Source organism: Notechis scutatus, chromosome Z (assembly GCF_049901735.1).
Source record: "Notechis scutatus isolate UNSWTSFEM ecotype Mainland chromosome Z, rNotScu1.2, whole genome shotgun sequence".
NCBI classification, from domain to species: Eukaryota; Metazoa; Chordata; class Lepidosauria; order Squamata; family Elapidae; genus Notechis; species Notechis scutatus.
Window position 1 is genome coordinate 62490105 of NC_142025.1, and position 23275 is coordinate 62513379.

A 23275-nucleotide genomic window follows, 5' to 3' on the forward strand; every position below is an offset into this window, starting at 1 on the left:
ATATTTAATTACAATCAGCTTTCACAAATAATAGTGTTTGGGGGCGTTGGGCTTTAGGATTTACTATCATGATCTGGAGAACAGATTTCCCAACATTTTGCCAGCAACTGTGGCCGGCATCTTCAGCGGCAGTATAGCATATCATTTTGCATCTGAAGATGCCGGCCATAGTTTCTGGCAAAAATGTCTGGAAATTTGTTTTCCAGACCATGTCACTAAATCCTGAAACCCAGCACTGTCAACAAATACATGTGTTAACTTTTGAATAAATGTAATAAAGGATATCCCACAGTGTTCTTGTCAAAGCCTTATTATATTTAGGTTGCTCATTAGCACAATGTTTTCAAGGCAAGAGTTTACTCAATTGATCCCATTTCTTTCTTCATGCTTCAATTTTCTGAGTTGAGAACATTTTAAGAAACAGATGTCTTGGATCATCCATTCATGTAACCATGCATTATAAATTAGTGCTGGATTTTTATTAGCTTGATAGGAACCCTTTTTGCAAATGCCATCAAACTGTTAAAGTGAATATATGTCTTTATTTGTAGAACCTATGGTATCAGGTAAAGCAAAATTATGCAAAAGCTCTGTAAGTTTTCTGCGCTCAACAGAGTTGTGTGGCATTTAGATGAGATTTTTTATAAGATGACCTCTGATTGACTTGTACACTACTAAACCATTCTGTGGCTTCTTGCAGAGTGACACCATAGTTGTGCTGCAAAAAATAATGCTAGGAGCTTTCTTTTTATGAAGTTCTGTTATGATGGCATACAATCTGAAGTAGTTGACTTTTGAAAATTGTAAATTAAAATTGACAGATGTAAATGGCAAAAAATTAAAAAATTCTCACAATAACATTAGGTTTCCTCTCAGGACAATCCTATGACAGGATTATCTTTTCCTTCATGAAATTGCTCTAATTCATAGTGACATATTATTCATTTACTTCATTCATAGTCTAGGAAATTAAAATAACACTGCTGTATGCAATTGCAAAGAATAAAAGGAATCCACACAGGATTAGATGCTGATTGTCCAGCAACCCAGAAAAGTAAACAGAATTTGAGTTATCTAATTGATCCTCGTCTTTCAGTTTCTTTCTACTGTGATTTGTAAAACAGTGCTTACAACTTTTCAGTACTGAAAAGTCCATTTAATTCAACTACTGGTATGAAAGGCAGGGTTGCTGCTGCATGACTTACCTAAGCCATTGGCTGAAGTATGGGCTCAGTTTGATTGAAGAAAAATTGGTGGCTAAATTAAGGAGGAGGTAGAATTACAATTATTTAAACAGTAAGCAGCCTCTGTAAATAGTTTCTGAAAGCCTAGTTTGATGATCCGACTTTTTGGTCAAACAGAACTTTTATTTGCATAACAAAATAACACATGATAACTTAACTTAATAACTTAGTTTAATGAATTCAACCAGTTCCGAGATTTTTCTAACATACTGAACTATTAACTAACTAAGTACAATAATTAGATTTGCATAGTCCATTCAGAAATAAACAATTCAATTATATTTTGGTCTGAGTCCTATTTTCACAATGAATGAAGGATAAGCATTTCTTGGCAAAAATCCAAAGCACATTCACAATTCAGGGCAGCTTGTTAAATCAGGGTTTTCTTGTGAAAACTGCATAAAATGTTTCCATCCTGTGTACCTCCAATTCATAGCTTGTCATCATATAATGTAGAGAGAGTCTGTTTGATACCACTACCATATATATGTGATGCTTTCATATTAATTCTGAAACCAAGTCATATGATGTATGATCTTTTCAGTTTTAAATCTGCCAAATGCAGTCTTTTTTCAGTCCAGCCACTTCAATCCAAATAACAATTGTCTATTATAACAATTAAGTTTTCAAAAATAAATCAGTACAATAAAGTCAGATGGTACTCTATGTCAAGTGCCAGAGAAAATAGGAGATTAAGGCAGTTCAAACAAATATAAAGATTTATTGCAAGCTTAAGCAAGAAAATAAACAAGGATCTGGCCAGCTGACCATTAAGGGAAACATGGGAAATATGAGACACATTCAAGGTAGGGTGGACTTAGATCTCTTGTGGGTGTAAAGGGACTCATGACTTATGATGCATTTGACCCCTCCCTTAGGTTCAACTTGGTCATCTCCTACATTGTCTTCCCCACTAAGAACATTATTATTTCCATTCTATCCTCAAAGGCTGTATGGAAAAGAAAGGCAGCCTATTGACAGCTTTCTGAAAAACCAATAGGAGCAATACTAATTCTTATCTCTAGAGGTAGGTTATTTCAGAGAAGGGAAGATATTGTAAAGTGGGCTGTTCTCTAAACCTCTTCTTGCTTATATTTCCAGATGAGACACTTTTAATATGCCCTCTTTATTAGTTCTTACTAGATAGGCAATTCCACTTGGAGCAGACTGTTTTATAGGTAACCAAGAGTCACAACTTACAGGATAATAATTAGCATCTTAAATTGAACTTGAACATTTGCAAGAAATCAGTGCAGTTCCTGGAAAAAAATTATATCTTGTGGATAAATCAAGAATACTTTGTCACTATATCAACAGCTATATTTCAAACCATTTTTATCTTTGGAATAGTTCTCAAGTTGAACTCATTTTAAATAGACTTAATCAATAACCATTCAAAATGAAACCCGCTTAATATTTTAAATCCTTTACATTTCATTATTTAAAATTATTAGATGGAATGAATCTTTTTCTGTCGGGCAGTAAAACTAATGATCTATGCTTGTACAATATGTTTTTTTTTTAAATAGTATTTTGAGTTTCCCATACCCACCCATTTGAAGGGCCATTGACTTGAATGAAAAGGAATGGAGGAAAAAAAAATTGACGCATTCAATGAGAAGAAAGTTGAGTCCACATGAACATTCTGCCCTTGTGCTTTTTGGTTCCCTTGAAGGCCCCTTATTCTACAATATCTTGAAACTTCTTCATTAAGTAATTTGTCATTGATTCAATCCTTGGATGAATTTTTGAGCTGGTAATAGTCTCCAGTATTACTGAACTGTATATCAATGCATTTTTAGGCATAATATTGATCTATCAATATTCCTGACCTAGTTTTCTTATTAAAAAAACTGGTTTTTGAATTACTGAGAACACATTTGCTTCCTGTCCCAAATGTACTTTTTCAAGAGGCAACTGGACTTTCTTGTTTTTCTTTGAAGCTGTTTCACTTCTCATCCAATAAACTTCTTCAGTTTGGATGAGAAGCAAAATATCTTAGAAGAAAAAAACAAAGTCCAGTTGCTTCTTGAAAAAGGACCTTTGGACAACCATGACCTGGATAACTGAGAATCTCCATAGATATCTACTTCATGACTTAATTCTACTTTAACTCCATTGAAGAGATTGTAAGTTGCTTGGAATCTATGAGACAATGGTCAAACAAGCATCCAAATGATATTTTTATACTGCATTAGTTTGATTCTTTTAGTTTGATTATTAGAATCATTAGTTTGATTCTTTTTTAAAAGTGTCTTGCATAAAATGTTTACTGATGTAGGTGAATCATCATCATTGTCACTTCAGTAGTCCAGCTTTATTTAAAGCAAGACTAGGTAAGCCTTAAGAGGAGGCAGAATTACAATTCCCAGTAGCCAAAGCTAGTGGGTATTCTCTGAAATGCCAGAAGTCCAGTAATTAATTACTTTTGCTGCTTAGCAATATTTCAAGAGTGTTCTTGTGAGGAAATGAGAGTGGGAGGGGGCTATCTGTATTGCTTTGTGCTGTAAAAGAAAGGTGGGATAGAAGACAAATAAAATAAGCTAGAAATGATGTGAGGCTTTTAAAAATAAGAACAGTGATGATGATAATAATATAGACTTGACAATTGTTGATAAGAAAGTTTGGATAATAGACAAGGCAGTACCTGGAGACAGGAGAAGAGAAAGAACTGAAGAAAATCACAAAATACAAAGACCTTCAAATAGTAATAGAATGGTTGTGGCAAAAAATGAAATAAAAGTAGTACCAATAGTAGTACGAAAACAACTGGAGCACCATTTAAACACTGTTGGCATTGAAACAAAAAATAGCCATCAATCAATTGCAAAAGGCAGTTTTACTTGGAACAGCTACCATCTTTCAACAATACATTTAACACCATCAAACAACAACTGCCTATCCCAGATCTTGATAAGTGGATAAAAATGTCAAACCGAGTCTATATATCTTGATGTGTTCAATGGTGTTCAACCATAACAATAAGAGTGGTTACCCTATCCAGTTGATATTATAAAACTATTGCAACTGGCATTTACAGCTGCCAGATATGAGATCAGTAAGTTGTTTCACTTGCAAAAAAAAAGAGACAAAACCTTGTGTGATTTCCTCTTGTGTGTGGGCAGATACTGAATGCTTTGTTGTGACTCGGCTTGGTTGCAGATGGGCTCTTACTTTGGCTCCTCCTTATGTGCAGTTGATCTGAATTCTGATGGACTTTCAGACCTGCTGGTGGGAGCACCCATGTTTTCTGAGATTCGGGATGAAGGTCAAGTCACCGTTTTCCTCAGCAGAGGAAATGTAAGTATATGAATGAACCAAGTTAGCAGCTTGGAGAAATCTTTATAATACTTATCACAATTGTAATGTATTATGTCAATTTGGTGTTAGGGCATTAAGCAAATGTGGGATTGCAATTTTCCAATTTCTACTTAAGGGGTAAAACAGTTTTAATAAAACAAGGGGATGCATGTGCTTTTATTATCTCTTAGAATGTTATAAAATCTGTTTGAATTCCTTCTTGTGCGAGAGTGGACAAACCTGTTATAACACAAACAAGAGAATACTGGGATGTCTACCAGCCTAGATTATTCTCATTTTTACTATGTTTAGCCTGTTATTATGACATTTTTCATTTGAAAAAATCTAAACCAGCTTCTAAAATGCCATAGAACATATATGGAAAAGCAAAGAAATATATTCTGTCATAATGAAGGTATCCTTAAAAAAGCACTGAAAAGTTTAGAACACATTGAAAAACAATAATGGAGCCAAGCAGACTTAACAGGTTAACAGAGTTGAAAGGGACCTTGTAGGTCATCTAATCCAACCCCATGCCCAAGCAGGAGACCCTACACTATTTCTGCCAAATGGCAGTTCAATCTCTTCTTGCAAGTCTTAAGTGATGAAGCTCCCACAACTTCCGAAGGCAAGCTATTCCATTGGTTGATTGTTTTCAGTGTCAGAAAATTTCTCCTTATTTCCAGGTTAAATCTCTCCTTGTTCAGTTTCCATCCATTATTCCTTGTCTAACCTACTTACTGTGTCTGACCTACTTACTGACCTACTTAGAGAGGAGTGCTTTTCCAGTGTTTTTAAAGATGGAGATAATGAGAAGGTTTTTAGAGAGTTTGTGTGTGTGTGTGTAGTATACACAAATACATACATTTGTGTGTGTGTACACACACAACATACATACATGCACACAATAGGCACACAAACAAACATATACCCCCCTAGAGAGTGAGAAAGGCTTAAAGATTATTGAGTATGCTCCACCATAATAATAATAATACAGACCAAAACACAAGTACAACAAAAGAAGAACATGGGAAAATTAATCATGAACAATTGGTCACCAAAACTTGACTAAGTGGAATTACAGCGTTCTCCTCTGATGGTTACAGCTCTTAAAAAAACCTTTTGCTTTATAGTCCAGTTTCAATCTTGTTATTAGAGATTCTGATATTTGAACTGGGAATTGTTAGGGCATGAGGTTTAAAACAAATGAAGCAACCAATCATGAAGAAAAGTAGCAAAATATACCAAAATACATAATTATGAACAGACCCAGTGTTATTTAGAAGCCTGGATTTCTCTTGGCCAGGTGAGTAAAGTCACCTCTTTGCTGTACTCCAGCCTTTCCAGTTTACTAGTTCCAGAAACTTTGGATCACATACTTCAGATCTACTGTTGTATACATACACGGCCTTAGTAGGCATAGACTCTCATTATAGCCAGTTATGATTAAGAAAGCTGTATAATTGTAAAAAGAATATTTGACAAGCTGCAGAGTTAATAAGTGGGTATTGTTTGCTATTCATAGGAAGTAAGTCATTCAGGGATAACTGTATAATATAGATGGATGAGATCAAAGAAATTATTAGGATGTGTCTGGAAGAATTGCAGGTTATTAAGATGCATTGGGATAGCAACGAGAGAGAGTATAAACTTGTATCATATTTGATTCCAAAACAGATGTAAAATGTGCCCCATAAAGCCAGAATTTATAATAATTTTGCTGTTCATATTTTGGCTTGTATTATGTGCTAACATGTCAGTACTGTTCACATAGGGAGTTATTTTCAAGTCATGCTCATCAGGATCAGTACTTAATGACTCTGATTCAATACTTTTTCTTTTGTTTAAATATGGCAACTTTATGGGCAGCCATAGTATGCCTTAGGAGACTGAATTTGTACTACTACCATGTTTCTCATAAAATAAGGCCGGGTCTTGTATTTTTTTGAGCCCCGAAAAAACGGCTAGGCCATATTTTCGGGGGTGACTTAATTCTCCCCCTTGCATCCTCATCTAGAGCACCCCGCGAGCAGCCTCGCCACCAGCCGCTCCTAATGGGTGATCATGGCGAAGCGCAGAGAGCTCCCTACTCCCACCAAACACCTTTGTTGCAGACCCAAGACCTTTGGCACCCGCCGCTGTTGCTTTCCCTTCTGCCCATTCTGCCACCACGTTTGGAGCTGCCACTTCCGTGTTTGGAGTGCCGCTGCCATTTGGAGTGCCGCCACCATTTGGCGCACGGCCGTCATGTTTGGAGCTGCCACTTCCACTTTTAGAGCTGCTGCCGTATTTAGAGTGGCGGCGGCGCTCCAAATGGCGGTGGTGCTCCAAACAGTGGCAGTGCTCCAAACGCGGAAGCGGCAGCTCCAAATGCGGCAGCAGCTCCAAATGCGGACATGGCAACTCCAATCAGCGGCAGTGCTCCAAACAGCAGTGGGGTTCCAAACGCGGAAGCAGCAGCTCCAAACGCGGCGGCAGCTCCAAGTGCGGAAGCGGCAGCTCCAAACAGCAGCAGTGCTCCAAACAGCGGCAGCGCTCCAAACGCGGAAGCGGCAGCTCCAAATGCGGACATGGCAACTCCAATCAGGGGCAGTGCTCCAAACAGCGGTGGGGTTCCAAACGTGGAAGTGGCAGCTCCAAACGCAGTGGCACCTCCAAATGCAGAAGCGGCAGCTCCAAACGGCAGCAGTGCTCCAAACGTGGAAGTGGCAGCTCCAAACGTGGCAGCGGCATGGGGAAATCAACAGCGGCGGGCGCTGAAGGTCTTGGGTCTGCCGCAAAGGTGCTTGGCAGAGCTCTCCGCGCTCTGCCATGATCGCCCATTAGGAGCAGCTGGTGGTGAGGAATTGCTGCCCACGGGGCGCTCCTAACAGCAAGCCCTTCCCCCCATTTTGCATGTTTTAAAATAGGCCTAAATTTGGGGGGAGGGGCTTAATTTCATTTTATGCTTAGAAAACATGCTGGGTCTTCCTATTGGGGGAGGTCGTATTGTTGGAGAAATACGGTATTATTAGTAGTAGTACTTCATGCAAAATTTTGAGAAATGAACCCCTGTGAAAAGAGATGACAGGAAATTACTTTTATTTTGACTCTGCTGAAACACCCTTCTCCCCAAAAGTTAGTTTTCACAAGTGGCTTTTTCATCACAAATAAGTACATTGCACAACTGCTCTGACCCAGAGGTTGCCTTGGGGAAATAATCAACATTAGTTTCCTGTCTACTGAGATGATCATGGGTTGTTTGGAAGGAGGATGAGCCATATGGATTTTCTCAGAGATGCTTCTGTTTGTAAAAATGTCTTCCATCTCAAATAAATGATTTCTGTGCTTTGGTTTCAAAACAAATGGATCATAAGTCATGATGTTTGGAGTTATTTGAGGTCAGAATGGCACAATAGCTTGCCTAAGCTTGAGACTTTCCTGGAAAGTTTTAAAAGAAAGTATAGCATAACTGTGAAAATTCAAGATATATAGGTAGTCCTAGTCAAGATATACAGATATACATTGTGTCCTTACGCCCACAATTGAGCCCAAAGTTTCTGTTGTTAAGTGAGACATTTATTAAGTGAGGTTTGCCTCATTTTTATAACATTTCTTGTCGAAGTTGTTAAGTGAATCACTGCAGTTGATAAGTTAGTAATCCGGTTGTTATGTGAATCTGGCTTTTCCATTGACTTTGCTTGTCAGGTCGCAAAAGATGATCACATAATCCTGGGATGCTGCAGTGGCTATAAGTATGAACCAGTTGCCAAGATCTGAATTTTGATCATAGATATGTTGCAAAAGTCATAAGTATGAAAAACGGTCATACATCACTTTTTAGTGCCATTGTGACTTTGAATGGGCACTAAACGAACTGTTATAAGTTGACAACTACCTGTAACAGAATAACAGAATGACAGAGTTGAAAGGGTCTTGTAGGTCTTCTAGTCCAGCCCCCTGCTCAAGCAGGATAATCTATACTATTTCAGATAAGAGATTGTCCAGTCTCTTCTTAAAAGCCAGTGATGGAGCACACACAACTTATGGAGGCAAGCCATTTCACTGGTTAATTGTTCTCACTGTTAGGAAATTTTTCTAGGTTGGTTCTCTCAATTAATTTCCATCCATTGCTTCTTGTTTTTCATTCTGGTGCTTTGGAAAATAGGTTAGGTTGAGCTTCTCTTTTTCGTGGCAGCTCCTCAAATATTGGAACACTGCTATCATATCACCCCTAATGCTTTTATTCACTAGATTAGCCATACCCAATTCCTGTAAACATTCTTCATATTTTAGTCTGCAGGCCCTTAATCATCTTAGTTGCTCTTTTCTGCACTCTTTTCAAAGTTTCCATATCTTTTAGTTTATAATGTGGCAACCAAAACTGGATGCAGTATTCCAGGTGTGGTCTTACTAAGGTTGTATAAAGCAGTAGAAATACTTCACAAGATCTTGATTCTATCCCTTTCTTTATGCAACCAAGGATTGCATTGGCTTTTTTGGCTGCTGCTTCATACTGCTGGTTCCTATTTAAATGATTGTCCAGTAGGACTCCAATATCCTTCTCCTTCTGCTTTTGAGCCAGGTTTGCACCTGTACTTTTGGTTTTTCTTGTCTAAGTATAAAACTTTACTTTTGTCTACATTAAATTTCATTTTGTTGGATAGGGTCCAATGTTCAAGTTTCTCAAGACCCATCTGGATCTTGAGCCTATAATTGAGTCTCAAGCTGGGCCTTCAATGTGGAGTGTTGGAAAGAAACATCCATACATGGTTTAGATTGCAGAATTATTTTTCTCCAGTTAGTTATATTGACTGAGCTTTAGTGTCCCATGTATCTATTCAACTCTTTTCTTGATTATTGATTAATTCTCTCAATAATGTTGCAAAGGCCATTAATTAGGCTGCTAGTTTGCTCAAATTTCATAGCTAGGCAGACACTTGAACTCAATCTCCTAATTAATCGTGAGGAAACTGGACAGAATCTAAAAACAATGTACAAGCATATAAACATTCTTCTGCAATGAAAAGTATTAATTCTTGAAATCAATGAGTCTTGAAAACAGAGCATTAAAACACATATTAACTGTTGACTGCCCTGGGAAACAATTAACTTTTTGCATTACAAATTTATTACTACCTCTTTTAAAACATAGTTTAAAGGAATTATTTTAGTGAGGTTATCTTTATTCGCATTCTTTTGCAACAAATGGTAAAGTCTGAAAGAGGATTCTATGTGGGCTTCATTGAGGACGTTTAACATCTTATCCCTGAATGGGAACTCTGATTGAACAAGCTTTTTTTGTCCCTGAAGAATATGCACTTACAATTTTAATTTTGATCTAATGCTTCTTCTCTGTGGTTATTTCTCCATTTTTTGGAATCCTATCAAGGTTCCCAGTCAATGCAATTGGAGAGTGCCAGGCGGAGAGAAGTTGTCTGATTAAATACTTCACAGACTACATGTTGAACCAAAGAATATCCCTTCTCTCCCTCTCTCCAGAACAATATACAAAAATGCCAATTTTGAGTTTTCATTTCTATGTTTTAAACAAAATAAATCCAAAATAGTGGTTGAAATAGATAGGCCTGTGTTTGATATACTGCACTTCTTCAGGGTTAAGTCTTGAAAAACCAATAGAGATTGAAAAATCCTCCCTGGGTAACTTCACTTCATTCCCACCATATTTTGCCTTCCACAACTCCTTGAAGTCTTTTTTTTTTTTGAAAAAAATGTTTTTCTATGTAAGATGAAATTGATTCCCAGAGGAAGGCACTTATGTAATTATGGGCAATTGGGAGGCAGATATCCTAGTTGAAGAACCAGACAATGCTACATCATCTACATGCAAGTTGCAAAACAAGCAATATGACATATATGATTCTGTATATCAGAGTAGATTTTTCCTTCCCAAGTAGAATGCAGATCTGGATTGTCGTCTTGTTACTTTTTACAGGAAACCTATGTGAATTTTTCTTTCTTAGGATATGACAATAGTAGAAAATCTGAAAATGCAAGGAGCTCCAGAGGGATCCCCAGAGCCCTCAGAACGTCTTGATATCATACTCTGATACCATACTATCAGAGAGGGAGAGGTGGGGGGAGGGGGATGCCAATTCCCACAAAGATTTTCAAAGAGGCCTCTTTTCCTGCTGGTGTTGGGAAATTGATGGGTAGAGTAAGATTAATAGGTTCTCAGTGGGAATGGGGGACTACAAGATTGCGTATCCTTAATGTTGAAGCCCATTATTATACCTGATGACAGGAATTTTTAGATTTAGAATGGGACAGCTATTTACTGACTTAATTTTCTATGTTCTGTTTCAGATTGAGACCAGGGAAATTTGCCTATCACAAATGGCATCTATACTACAAGTTAGAGACTGTAGTGAAACATGCGTTAACCATAGTAGAAATTCACATTAGAAATCCATGGTTTGGAAAATTTAGATCAGTGAAACATGTCTCCAAAACCTATGAATCTCATTTCTTATATATAGAATCCTAGAACTGAAGGGGATTACAAAAGTCATTGAGTTCAACCCCTGCTTTTACAGGAAATTTACAACTACCAGTAAATGGCCTTTCAGACTACTTCCCCTAGCAAATCATACATTTCATGCTACTGCTCAGTCAAAATCTCTCTTCTGTTATTTGAATCCACTGGATTATTTATGGAGATTTGTATTTTGCTTGTTTTTTTGTGATGTTAAGTATTTTGGCCCTTTGCATCTGAGGCTTTGCCAAATATACAATATTATTTATATTCTGTGTATGAAGGATCTGCCAGTTGGTGTTTACATGTTTTGGAGTACTGAAGGGGGCAGTCTGTTTTCAAGGTTTTCATTGTTAAAGAAATCCTGACTAACTATATCCTTACATAGTTGCATACCTACTGCTACTTAGCTTTGTTTTCTAATTATTTATGCAGCTATTGCTGCAGTTAATACTTCAGAAGAGGTATTCCCTGTTTTCCTATACAGAAAAGGGAATACCTCTTCTAAAACAATCCTGTTGTGACATCAGTATGGTTCACCAGCAGATAAAGAAACAAAATACATATTTTGTTCTGTTGATGACTCAACATGTTTAATTCAGTTATTTTAACACTAATTGAACTGATTTATCTGTCCCAGCTCCAGTGATTATGGGAGATTTTGCTGAATATGTTGTAAATTAAAATTTCCTTCAGTTGTTCATTTTTACAGAATAGAAGCATTATACTTTGCTAGCTGTTTAGCTTTTTGCTATAACACATATGGAGGTTTTGACATGCATGAGATTTTTCTGTGTTTTGGATTTTGAGAAATTAGATTTGCCATGTACTAGTCTTTGATATGATATTCAGACCAGTGATTCCATTTTCAGGAATAATTGAGTACTTTTTAAATTTACACTGATTTCCTCTCTGAATATCTGAATAGTTGCACTCACTGAAGCATATGGCCAGAAGTTCAGGAATCTTACTCCAGATATGTTCCAGGTGTTTCCTGAAAGACATATATATGAGATTCCTACAGCGGTCATGCATCTTTCAACACTAGCCTTTATTTTTCTTAGCCTGACCTATTTCCTGTTTGCTAGGGAGTTATGGAAGAGCAATGTGTTCTGAATGGAGATAACGTTTACAATGCACACTTTGGGGAAAGCATGGCATCCCTTGGGAACATTGATGATGATGGATTTCCAGGTCAGTATATTTTCTTTTGCACCAGGTCTTGTCCTTTCTTGCTTTAGCAAGATAAATCTGCTATTTACAGAGTACGTATAATAATATTGAACTATCATAATTGTATGAATATAATGGGTTAATATAATGAAGAGACAAGTGCACTGGGGGTGTATTTATGGCTTAAGAATAGTATTTATTATCTAAGCATGTCCAAGGGCCTAATGCATGCATAAGTAAAATAGAAAAGCAGGGGTTTCTTTTTTAAAATCTCTAGTGTTGGAAATAAATTAATTTCTTTCAATATTGTACCTCAAATTTTTGAAAGAAGTTGATTTTCCCCAATGCTGTCTAAATGGTCTAAAAGGAGTAAAGAGAAGAAAATAAGTAACTTCAAGATGGATTGGATTAAACGATTGGGCAGTTTTTATAATGGGAGCTAAATAGAAAAAAACAGAGACCATAAAAAAAAACTATTTTAGAAATAATTTATACTTAATCCTAAATCTTAATACATGCAACTAAAATTGGTTCCTGTTAGTTAAACTAAAGGTAGTTTTTTTTCTATTGATTAAAATTTCCACTGATTTTTAACCAACTTAGCAATGTATTAATAAATACAATCTGAACTAGCTTAAATGATATAATTGTATGTTGCGTAGACAAAATTAAACAATCAAAAACATGTGGATTGGCTATGTGGTAGGGAATTACATTCTCTGTGCAACTCATAGATTTATCTACCATTATCTAAGATCTGCCTTGCAAGCAAGCCGAGATGGATAAGTATTCTCCTGTGCATAATTGGTAGTATTTATAGAAACTAAACACATGTTTTTATTAGGTGAAATTCAAATCTGAGGATTTATTTGTTTTTAAATATCCAGTGCTTATGAAATGAAGTAATATTCTGCAAATTACATTGCCACTAAGCCAGTTGCTCCTATCTTTGTGTTAAAGAAGATAGGCTGAAGAGAAAAAAAATCACCTTCAGAACTAGAAGAATTCACCATTGCTTCTTATATTGTTTGGCCTTTTGTAGATGTTGCCATTGGTGCTCCTAAAGAAGATGACTATGCAGGAGCAGTATATATTTATCATGGATACATTGGGGGCATCATTCCTCGATATTCCATGGTAAGTACTAAATGTTACAAGATGATTTGCAAGAATATGGCAAGCTAAATTAGGACAGATCTAAAAGTTAGAAAGTGGCCTATTGCTTAAAAGACCAGGTCCACACATAAAGGTTCAATTTAACTGAGTTATTGCTAAAAGCCTCTGCACAGGAATATTCTCAAGAACTTGGTTAGAGTTAGATAATGGTCAAGTTGGACTTGTTCCCTTGTGGCTACAGTAGTGATTCTCCTCTGATCCCTCTTTTCATCTCTCACTTCGCTTTGCCAGTCCTTCTTCTACAATAAAATGTGAAATATGTACTTGAGGGGCTATTGTCAGTAATCTGCCATCGACATTGTCACCACATAGTGGTTTGTACAGTTCCTCCCCTCTTGATACTCCCAACATGAGACAGTCATTGAAAATATTGATCATATATGTTTACATAAGTTGTTATTTCAAGCTTTAATTTCAAGTTTTATCTAGTGGAATAAGAAGATGATTAATTAATGATTTTTCTTTATTATGCAGAAATAAAAGCAAAAAAATACCCCCACTCCCAAACCCAAAATAAACTGGGGAAAAAAGAGAAAAGGGAAGGGACATAAGCATAGTTTTTTTATTTCATCTTAAAGTCTCATGCTTTATCTTTAAGTCCTTAGCATCAATCTAGAAAGTGGGAGACAATGAATTCAAGTCCTGCCTTACCATGAAAATCAACTCAGTGACTTAGAGCTAATCACTCTTTCCCAATCCAGTCCACCTCATAGATTTGTTGTTGTGGGGAAAATTGAAGGAAGAAGGTGTGTTAGATATGTACGCTGCCTTGAATTATTTGTAAAAATAATAAAGGTGGGTTATAAATAAACTAGCAGGGTACCCATGCTTCGCTATGAAACTATGTGATCGGGCAAGTTTTGTGGGAGGAAAATAAGGGGGGAAATTGTGCCTCTGCCTACCAGCATCCATCGGTATTCATCTGGCTAGCATCCTGTCAGCGTGTGAGAGAGTTCAGGGCGGTTTGGAAACTGAAACAGTATGCTGTGTGTGCAAGAAGGAGACAGCAAGGAGCCTGGGTATGGCTTACCTGAGCTGCAGTTGAAAGATATTTCTTTTCAGGTGGGGAGGGGGAGTAGAACTCCTTAGCATCAGAGTGTGTTAATAATAATAATATAGGAAATACTAATGGTCTGATGATCATTTCGAAAAATCCTTTGTTAGTGAGCACCTAGAAGCCAAGAGGAACATACGTGCCAAATTTCAACTTTGTAGGCTTTACGGTTCTGAAGATTTCATGATGATGCGTGAGTTAGGCTTTTAGATATATAGATTCCACAATGGATGTCCCTCTCATTGTCATCATCACCAACAAAGTATATCTGGAGAAATGAAGGCTGCTGCTGAGGCCCCGCCATCATACTCCCTATCCTGTGGTAGACCTGCCTCTGCACTTTGAATCTTGGCATAAAATTTCCCTCCTTCACCTCTCTGGCTCCAAAAGATGTCATTTGGAAGCATCCGTTGTACTTCTGGATAGCAAAAAGAAAGTTCTTTGCCATTGGATGCTGGTGGGTGAGAAGGCTGGATGTAAGGGTTCAGGGTAGGGCTGAAGGAGAGGGAGCTGGACTTTACCGCCACTGCAGCACATTCCAGGACTCTCATCCTGCCACTTTAGAGCACGGCATCAGGCACAAGGTAACTGAGATCTGAGGTAACTGAGGTCTGAGATCAACAACCTTTTCCCTGGAATAATGAATCTGAGGTTCATATTGAAAACCAGAGAAATACTTATTAGTCCAAGGCATTGATCTCATTTGTGACTGATTACCGTAGGGATTATTATATGTATACTTTTTTACAGCCTGTCTACTGACTTAGGGATGAGTTTGATGATACTTGTGTGCAGCTTCCCTTACTTGTGTTTTCCTAATCGCATCTGTAAATCTTTTTCTCTGTTTTTGCCACTTTTTCCTGTAACTAGTGTTACAGTAGAAGGAACAGATTTGTCTGAACTGAGAAGAAAATAAGGGGAAAAAATTCTGCGTCTGCCTACCAGCATCCATTGTTATTCATCTGGCTAGCAGCGTCCTGTCAGTGTGTGAGAAAGTTGAGGGGTGTTTGGAAACTCAAACAGTATTTGGTGTGTGAGCAAAGAGACAGCAAGGAGCCTGGGCGTGACTTAAGTCAACTGTTCTATAGTAAAGCTATTTGCTGCTGTGAAAGTAAAACTGAAACTCCTCTCCTCTGCTTGTGTTTTGCATTTGGAAGAGATTTATTTTCAGGTGCGGAGAGGGAGTAGAACTCCTTAGCACCAAAGTGTGTTAATAATAATCTATGAAATAATAATACTTTGATGATAATTTCAAAAAATCCTTTCTTAGTGAGCACCTAGAAGCCAAGAGGAACATAATGTGACAAATTTCAAGTTTGTAGGCTTTATGGTTCTGGAGATTTTGTGATGATGCATGAGTGCTTTTTCGTTTTTATATAGATAGATAAAAATAAACAACATGCCATAACAAGATTTTATGGGCTAAAATAAGGAAAATAACAACTTGATTTAATATCTATTCCACTATTTTCTTTCTAGAAAGTTTTTCTATTGATTTCATGTTAGATTCTTGGCTGTAATAGTGGAAGTTAAAACAAATTCTGCTTCTTTTAGTAAATACTGTTTTTTTCAGAATATGTGTTACTAGATCATAATATGAGCCTTTTGTCCCAAGCTTGTTAGTGTTGCATTTTTGCTTTCTAAAAGGCTTATGGAAAAAAAAAGACTTTTTTTATCCAGCTGTTTAAAATACTGATCTAAATGTTTTTCTTTGTTGCTGGGTGGGGGTTTATGACGGATGCTAAGTCAGAGGTTAGTGATTGCCTCTGAGATCATTTGAGAAGTCTGCAGATGATTAGTTCTGGTGTTTGCTGACTGTTTTAGAATGCATTAACTCTCCTTTGAAACATAATAACATATGCTAAATTCCTTTTTATGATAGTTTGTAAAAGTGATAATTTGTGATGCATAGACAATTATTTCTGTCTATGGAGAGGAGAGTGGAAACATCAGAACTGATTCAGATGCATAATGTTAGTTTGGCTGAGGATATCTGAATATAGGAGAGGAAATAGTGTTTGCTTTTTTCACATTTGAGGCAATATTAGAGTTTTATACAAAGGGAGATTAATATTGGCAGACAGTTAAAATAATCACTGAATCTTTTGGATTTTTTAGAAAAATGTATTGCCCATAATTTTCTATTTTTGTCTTTGATCTCATTTTTGTCTTTCTCTCTTTTTGCCTCAGGCTTCTGATGGTTGTTTTGTCATGTTCTCATGGACCAGGGCTGTAGGTCAGCCACTTATTTGCATCAAAAATCCATCAAATACTTTCAGATGTTTAATTTGTAATGTCTGCTTACCTGGCCTCTATTTGAACCAGTAACCTCAGGGTGAAAGGTTTGGGGCCTGGTTGCTGCACCATCCAGATGCTGTAGATTTTGTAAAACAATCTTTCTTTCTTTCTTTCTTTCTTTCTTTCTTTCTTTCTTTCTTTCTTTCTTTCTTTCTTTCTTCTTTCTTTCCTTCCTTCCTTCCTTCTTTATTTTTTTATTTTTTTATTTCTTTCTCTCTCTCCCTTTCTCTCTCTCTCTCTCTCTCACACACACACACACTACACAATTGTTGTGTATTATGATGAAAGGAATTTAGTAACAGATGCTGTGATAAAATTTACAAAGCAAATGATACAGCAAAATCCTGGGCATACCTGAAATACCTTAAGAAGCTGGCAGATAATGGTCTCTATTAAATAAATGCTATCAAGCTTAGTTTTGCAGCCCTTGCTTTCATTTGCAGCTCTCCAAGCTGTGTATAATTATTCTCCAACCTTTATATCCTAATAGCCTGCAGATGCCTGTGGGATATGTATTGTATAGCTCTGTTCTTACCACCCTAGCAGAAATGAACCCCCCTCCCCCCAAAAAATTCAAGCCACATTCTCTTGTGTAAATGTAATTTGAGGGGTCCAGCTGCTTTCTGTTGCCTTCATTTCCATTTTTTGGAACAGAAGATTTAAAAGCTCCTTATCCCTCTTTTATATCTGCAGATTTTTCTCCCATTTCTCCCATCTGATAATGGGAAGGGCTATTGTCTTTTTTATTTAGGGTTCAATTTTGCCAGTAGAAAATGGAGAAATTAAAACAAAAATGCAGAATGTTGCATTCCCATCTCTTTCAAAGAAATACCAATATCCTATAGAATGTTCTCCAGTAAGGTTTCTTAGATTTGTTTTGTGGATGAGCAGAGAGTCATTACACCAGAACATCTGCATTGCAAGTTTTGGATCAATAGGAGTCAGAGACCTAATGACTTTCTTGCAAAGATAGTTCCTGTATGCTTAAATTTAAAAATATATTAATTGTCCTTGTTGTTCCATCCCTGTAGCAAGACACTACTATTGTCAGAACTGCCTCCATTCAAATCCCAAGAAAGGAAACCCCCAACTCCATTGAAATAGAGAAGATATACTTTTACTGAGTTTGAAATGATAGCAGTGAAAGCAAGGCAAGATCCGATTCAAACCATGTGAAAGTTACAGATTGAAAGTTTCCCCAAACCCCTCCCCAGGGTCCCTTGCTGAGTGTCCAATCAACATCCAGTGTGATGTTGGGAGAAGCTCATCTTCAGGTATTTTGCCTATCTGGAGTCCTAGGAGAGTTGGCCTTGACAGGGTGCAAACAACTTCACTCAGCAGTGTAATAATTCTTGAGAGCAAACCTCCTTTTTAGTTTACATGGGACTTTACCTCACCTGCTCACTTCCCCAACTCAAATGCAATGCCCCCTCGTCCCCATTATTATGGCAGCCGGTAGCAAGCATGCATCAAAGGAGAATCCCATGCTGACATTCGGCCCTCCTGCAGTAGAGGAGGAAAAAAACAAAAGACAGAGTAAGACCTACTGAACAGGAGAGTAAAGGTACATTAAAGTTTGTCAGGGTATTTTTGATGAAACATTTGAAGGAGATTGGAGGCCCAGACATCCCGAGCATTCACCCATTCAGATTGTGAAGGAGGGAAGTATTTCCAGACCACCAAATAACTGTACTTTCCACCTATGTTTCCTGAAATCCAGGATTTCCTTGACTTCAAAGTGTTGTTCCCCTTTAATGAGGAGGGGAACTGAGTGGGGAGGCAGGCTGGGCTGGCCAAAGAGGAAATACTTGCTCAGGCTTGAGCAAGCTAACATGAAATACAGAGTAGTTCTGCCTAAGGGTTTTGGGTAACTCTATTTGTACCATGACCAGATTGATGATTCTGACTATGGGGAAAGGGCCTACATACTTGAGCCCCAGTTTCATTGATTTTGGGGTGGTTTGTAGGTACTTCGTAGTTAGGAAAACCTTGTCCCAGCTTGGAATTCTTTTCATTTAACCCTTTTCTTGTCAGCCTGTTTCTTATGGGCCTGATCCTCGTGCCTCGTCCAGTACCTTATGGATGAAGGGCCAAATGCATTGTAGCTGTTCAATGCATTCCACTAAGGAGGGAATCTGAGGCTTCTCCTGAGGCAGTTCTGGTATGGGGATGAAATCTGACCAGAAGCAACTTTAAACGGAGTGAAGCCAGTGCTACTATGAATTGAGTTATTGTAAGCAACCTCTGTGAATGGCAAAAGGTCAGCCCAATTGTCCTGCTGGTAGTTTACATAGCATCTAAGGTACTGTTCCAGAACTTAATTAGTACATTCATAGGCCCTGTTAGTTTGGTGTGATGGGCGGAGCTTAGACCCTGAGTTAACAACTTCAGGAATTCCCATCGGAAGCGGGAGGTGAATTGTACCCCCTATCTGAAATTATGCAACCAGGAATATCATGTAACCAATACACATGTTGAATAAATAGTTTAGCAAGTGTTTTAGCAGAGGGTATTTTGGGGCAGAGTATAAAGTGCACCTGCTTGGAAAATAAGTTCGTAATCATCCAGATAGCCATATTCCCCTCACTCTCAGGTAATTCAACAATAAAATCCATAGATATTTCCTTCCCTGGTGTGCTAGAATTGACAACACTCTGGAAGAGTCCAGCAGGCTTCCCTGGGGGTCTCTTAGCAGCAACACATGCAGGACAACTGGCCACATAGGTATCTATGTCCCTTTTCAATGAGAGCCAGCAAAACTGCCGTTTGACCAGGTGTAAAGTCTCAGAAGCCAAAGTGCCCAGCAGTTTTTGAATTATGGGCCCATTGCAACACAGTCCCCTTAAGACTGGTGGGTATGTATAGTTCAGTGCCAATCCATGCCAGGCCACCTCACATGGTGCACTCCTTTGTGTGGGACAGAAACCAATCACCACTTTTTAGCACTCCTTTCAACTCCTCACATAAGTCCTTGGGAAGGTCGAGGTCTGACTTTTCCTGGGCTCTGGTAACTAGTTATTTGGAAGGGATGACTGGACAAATCACTTCTGGCTTAGCACTGTTGGATTGGGGCAGTCTATACAAAGCATCTGCCATAAAGTTTTTTCTCCAAGGAATGTAGCGCAAGGAAAAGTTAAAACGATTAAAGTACTGCGCCGAACAAATTTGCTTGGGTGACAGTTTTCAGGGAGTTTTTAGGGTTTCCAAGTTTTTATGGTCAGTCCACACCAGGGGTGGGTTTCTACCAGTTCTGTCCACCTCTGTAGAACCAGTAGCTCTGAAGAGCAGCAGACATAGAACCGGTTCTATGTCTGCTGATGTTTTTGCCCACCTCCCCACCCGGGCTCTTACCTGATCTTTATTTCCTGATTTTTCAACTTTAGCTGCCAAACGAGGCACAGCTGCAGTTAATAAAGCAGGAAAAGAGGGCTGTTTCAAAGGCTGCTTCTCTGCATGCAGCCTGCTGATGACTATTTACAGGTGCGCGGCTCCCAGCATGCAGGGAAGCTCTTAAATCCTGAACCAGTAGTTAACCCTGTCATATCCCACCCCTGGTCCACACCTCAAAAGAGGAAATGTCTCCAAGTTAATAGGAACCATTGGACTGCAAATGCTTCCTTCTCCTAAATTGCTCATCTTCTCTCAGTTTCTATTAATTTCCTGGAGGTGTAAGCACAAGTTTGTAAGGCCCCTTTGGTGTTATCTTGCAGAAGCACGGCACCCACAGCCACATCACTGATGTCTGCCGGGACCATAAATGGGAAATCTGTTTAAGTACAGGTTTGGATGCAAATAGCTGCTTGAGTTTCTCAAAGGCTGCTTTCCATGTCCACTCAAGGGGATGGCTAGGCTTCCATATCCACTCAAGGGGATGGCTAGGCTTGGCCTTGCCCTCTCTCTTTGTCTTCAGAAGATTGGTAATAGGTGATGCAATCTTAGCAAATGAGGGGATGAATTGTCTATATATTGCTTGGCATTGAGATGAGCAGCATATACATTAAATGAATAAATAAAATATATATGATGGTATTGATATCAATGTATGAACATGCCTGTGTATAAACCATCTTTCTCATTTGCATAACTTGGAGATAATAAATGGTTCAGAATCAATCAGCTCAATTCTATCAATAGATTAATTTGCAGTGAATTTTATCAAGTATATAAAACATAAATATTATGTTTTTGTTTGGTTTGATTGATTTCAGTTCTGAATTGTTTGTTGCAGAGGATATCTGGAAGGAAATTAAATCCCTGGTTGCAAATGTTTGGCCAGTCCATTTCTGGAGGAGTTGATATGGATGGAAATGATTATCCAGGTAGGCTGTGACAGTCAGTTTAATGCAAATAAATTGATAAAATTAATGGAGGAACTAAAGAGTTAAGGATTCATATACTTTCATTTTCTTTTGTTTTCATTAATATGTGCTTACTTGATACAATAAACATATTTTCAATGAATTTAGGGCAAAGGGGGAAGTTGGTTGAACTATACTAAGTTTGAAACAGATCTGAACCCAATAGTAGAAATCGAAGAATGTAAGTGACGTGAACTTTAAAAAGATAAGCAGTAATTGTATATTTACAAATCATGAAACTTGGTCTCCTAGGATAAATTCTGAGAAACATAGAAGCTATTCATATTACAGCTTAGTAACTGGATGGTGAATTAAACTATGTTAAATTTAATAACCAAATATTATTTAGATTGTCTTTATTCCTTTCTTGACATGAGTCAATTTAATGGGAGCATTTTGTAATGAAAATAGATCTTACATATTGATATAAGGAGAATGTTCAGGAATATATTGTCCTGGAAAATTATATTTCAGGAGAACATCCTGATAACATTAATTGCTTTTGTTCATTTGAATTTGTGGAGGACAGGAATCATGCTTGTTCTAAATGCTATAAACTTTTTTTCTAGATGTGACAATTGGTGCCTTTATGTCAAACAATGTAGTTCTTCTAAGGTGAGTGCTCTTTATTTTGTTTCTTTTACAGTACTTGCTGTCCCCTGCTTGGCTTTAGAAGAAATCAAATTCTCCTAAGCATTATACTCATAATTACATTTTCAAACTGAATTCCAAAAGTAATGGCATTTCTTACTGCTTGCATAAACAGTGGAGCTGATAATAGCAATTGTTCATTAATATTTTCACTCTCGAAAAGGTTAGGGCAGTGGTACTGGTACATCATAATGTACAAACAACAATAGCTCAAGGTACATAACTGTTCATATGCTTCCAGACTGACAGCTTCTAATATTCCCAGTAAGAAGCACTGTACATTTATTTCTTGTCTGTCCATCCCTCTCTCTGTCAGGTCCTGCCTCTCCAATCTTCTCAAGAAACCAGTACTCTTGAAACAAAAACCATTTCAAAGGGAAACTTTTATTGGAAGATTGTGATCGCAAGAGATCTAAGCAGGAATTAAATTTTCCCAGTAAATTAAATCAGTGCAGACAGAGCCTCTCCCAAAGTCTAATACACCATCAAGCCAATCCTGAAGCATAAAGATATTATGAGAAACTCAGGCTGAGGAAGTAATAAACACTGGTCTCCAAGGCAATGTTGCTACTCCTTTCTGGAGACAAGATAAGGCACCTGGCTTGAGGCACATTCTTTCCTCCTCCCAAGGCTCCGAAAGTTGCAGCAAAGCAAAGTAGAAAATAGAAACAGAAACCCCATACTGAGATCATCCCAAGCCTCCCCCCTCCCACCAGAATGACAGTGTCCCAATAGAAACCTATGGGATCTGACATGCCAACCCCCTAGAAAAATGGAATATCCACCTGAAGGAAAAAGAAAGAGGGAAGGAGAGACAAATACACAATCAGAGAGGTTTGCCAGGGTACAAGTAATGAGCCCAGTGGGCTTGTTTGGGTGATAGTTTTTGTGGGGTCCAGATTTTTGTGGTTGGTCCAGACTTCGAATGGCCTCTGTCCCCCTTCTAGTAGGTGGTACCAGGTTAACAGTGCCCATCTCATCACGAAAGTCTCTTTTTCCCATGCAATCCATCATCTCTCTGTGTCCGTGAGCTTGTGGGAAGTGTAGGCACAGCACTATACATTTCCTTGGCTATTTCTTTGGAGTAGTACAGCTCCCACTGCCACGTTGCTGGTGTCTGCTTGGATGATGAAAGATTGTTTGGGATCAGGATGCTTCAGCACTAGTTCTTTTGCAAATGGTTCTTTCAGTGTTTCAAATGCCTTTTGGCAGGTTAGGACTCACTGTGGGGTTGTCCTGGGCAGGGTTTCATTCCTGGGCTTCCTGTTTTTAGAAAGTCCATCATGGGTTTGGTAATCTTTGTGAAGGAGGGGATTAATTGTCAATAGAAGTTTGCAGATCCCAAGAAGCTTCATAGCTGCCTGTGAGTGCGAGGGGGCTGCCAGCCCAGAACAGCTTATATTTTGACTTCGTGGGAGGGCTGGTTTGGGGACCGGCTGTGGTGCTGTGGTTCCCCATCAGCTGGGTGGCCTCTGGTCTGGTTGACTCTCTCTTTAGTGTCCGGTTGCTTTCTTATGTCATTGGTGCGCAATCCGCCGTCGACTTT

The 23275-nt window shown here is 38.2% G+C and overlaps 1 protein-coding gene across 4 annotated transcripts in view; it reads left to right on the plus strand.

The window, feature by feature from the left end:
* The window catches only part of ITGA9 (integrin subunit alpha 9), a 588311-nt gene that overhangs the window by 91199 nt on the left and 473837 nt on the right, over positions 1–23275 (plus strand). For all 4 annotated transcript variants that reach the window (XM_087946920.1, XM_087946922.1, XM_087946923.1 and 1 more), the window contains exons 9-13: positions 4407–4544; positions 12108–12213; positions 13235–13329; positions 20949–21039; positions 21648–21693. In XM_087946920.1, the coding sequence (XP_087803046.1) occupies positions 4407–4544; positions 12108–12213; positions 13235–13329; positions 20949–21039; positions 21648–21693 (476 nt within the window). The remainder of the gene's footprint in view (positions 1–4406; positions 4545–12107; positions 12214–13234; positions 13330–20948; positions 21040–21647; positions 21694–23275) is intronic.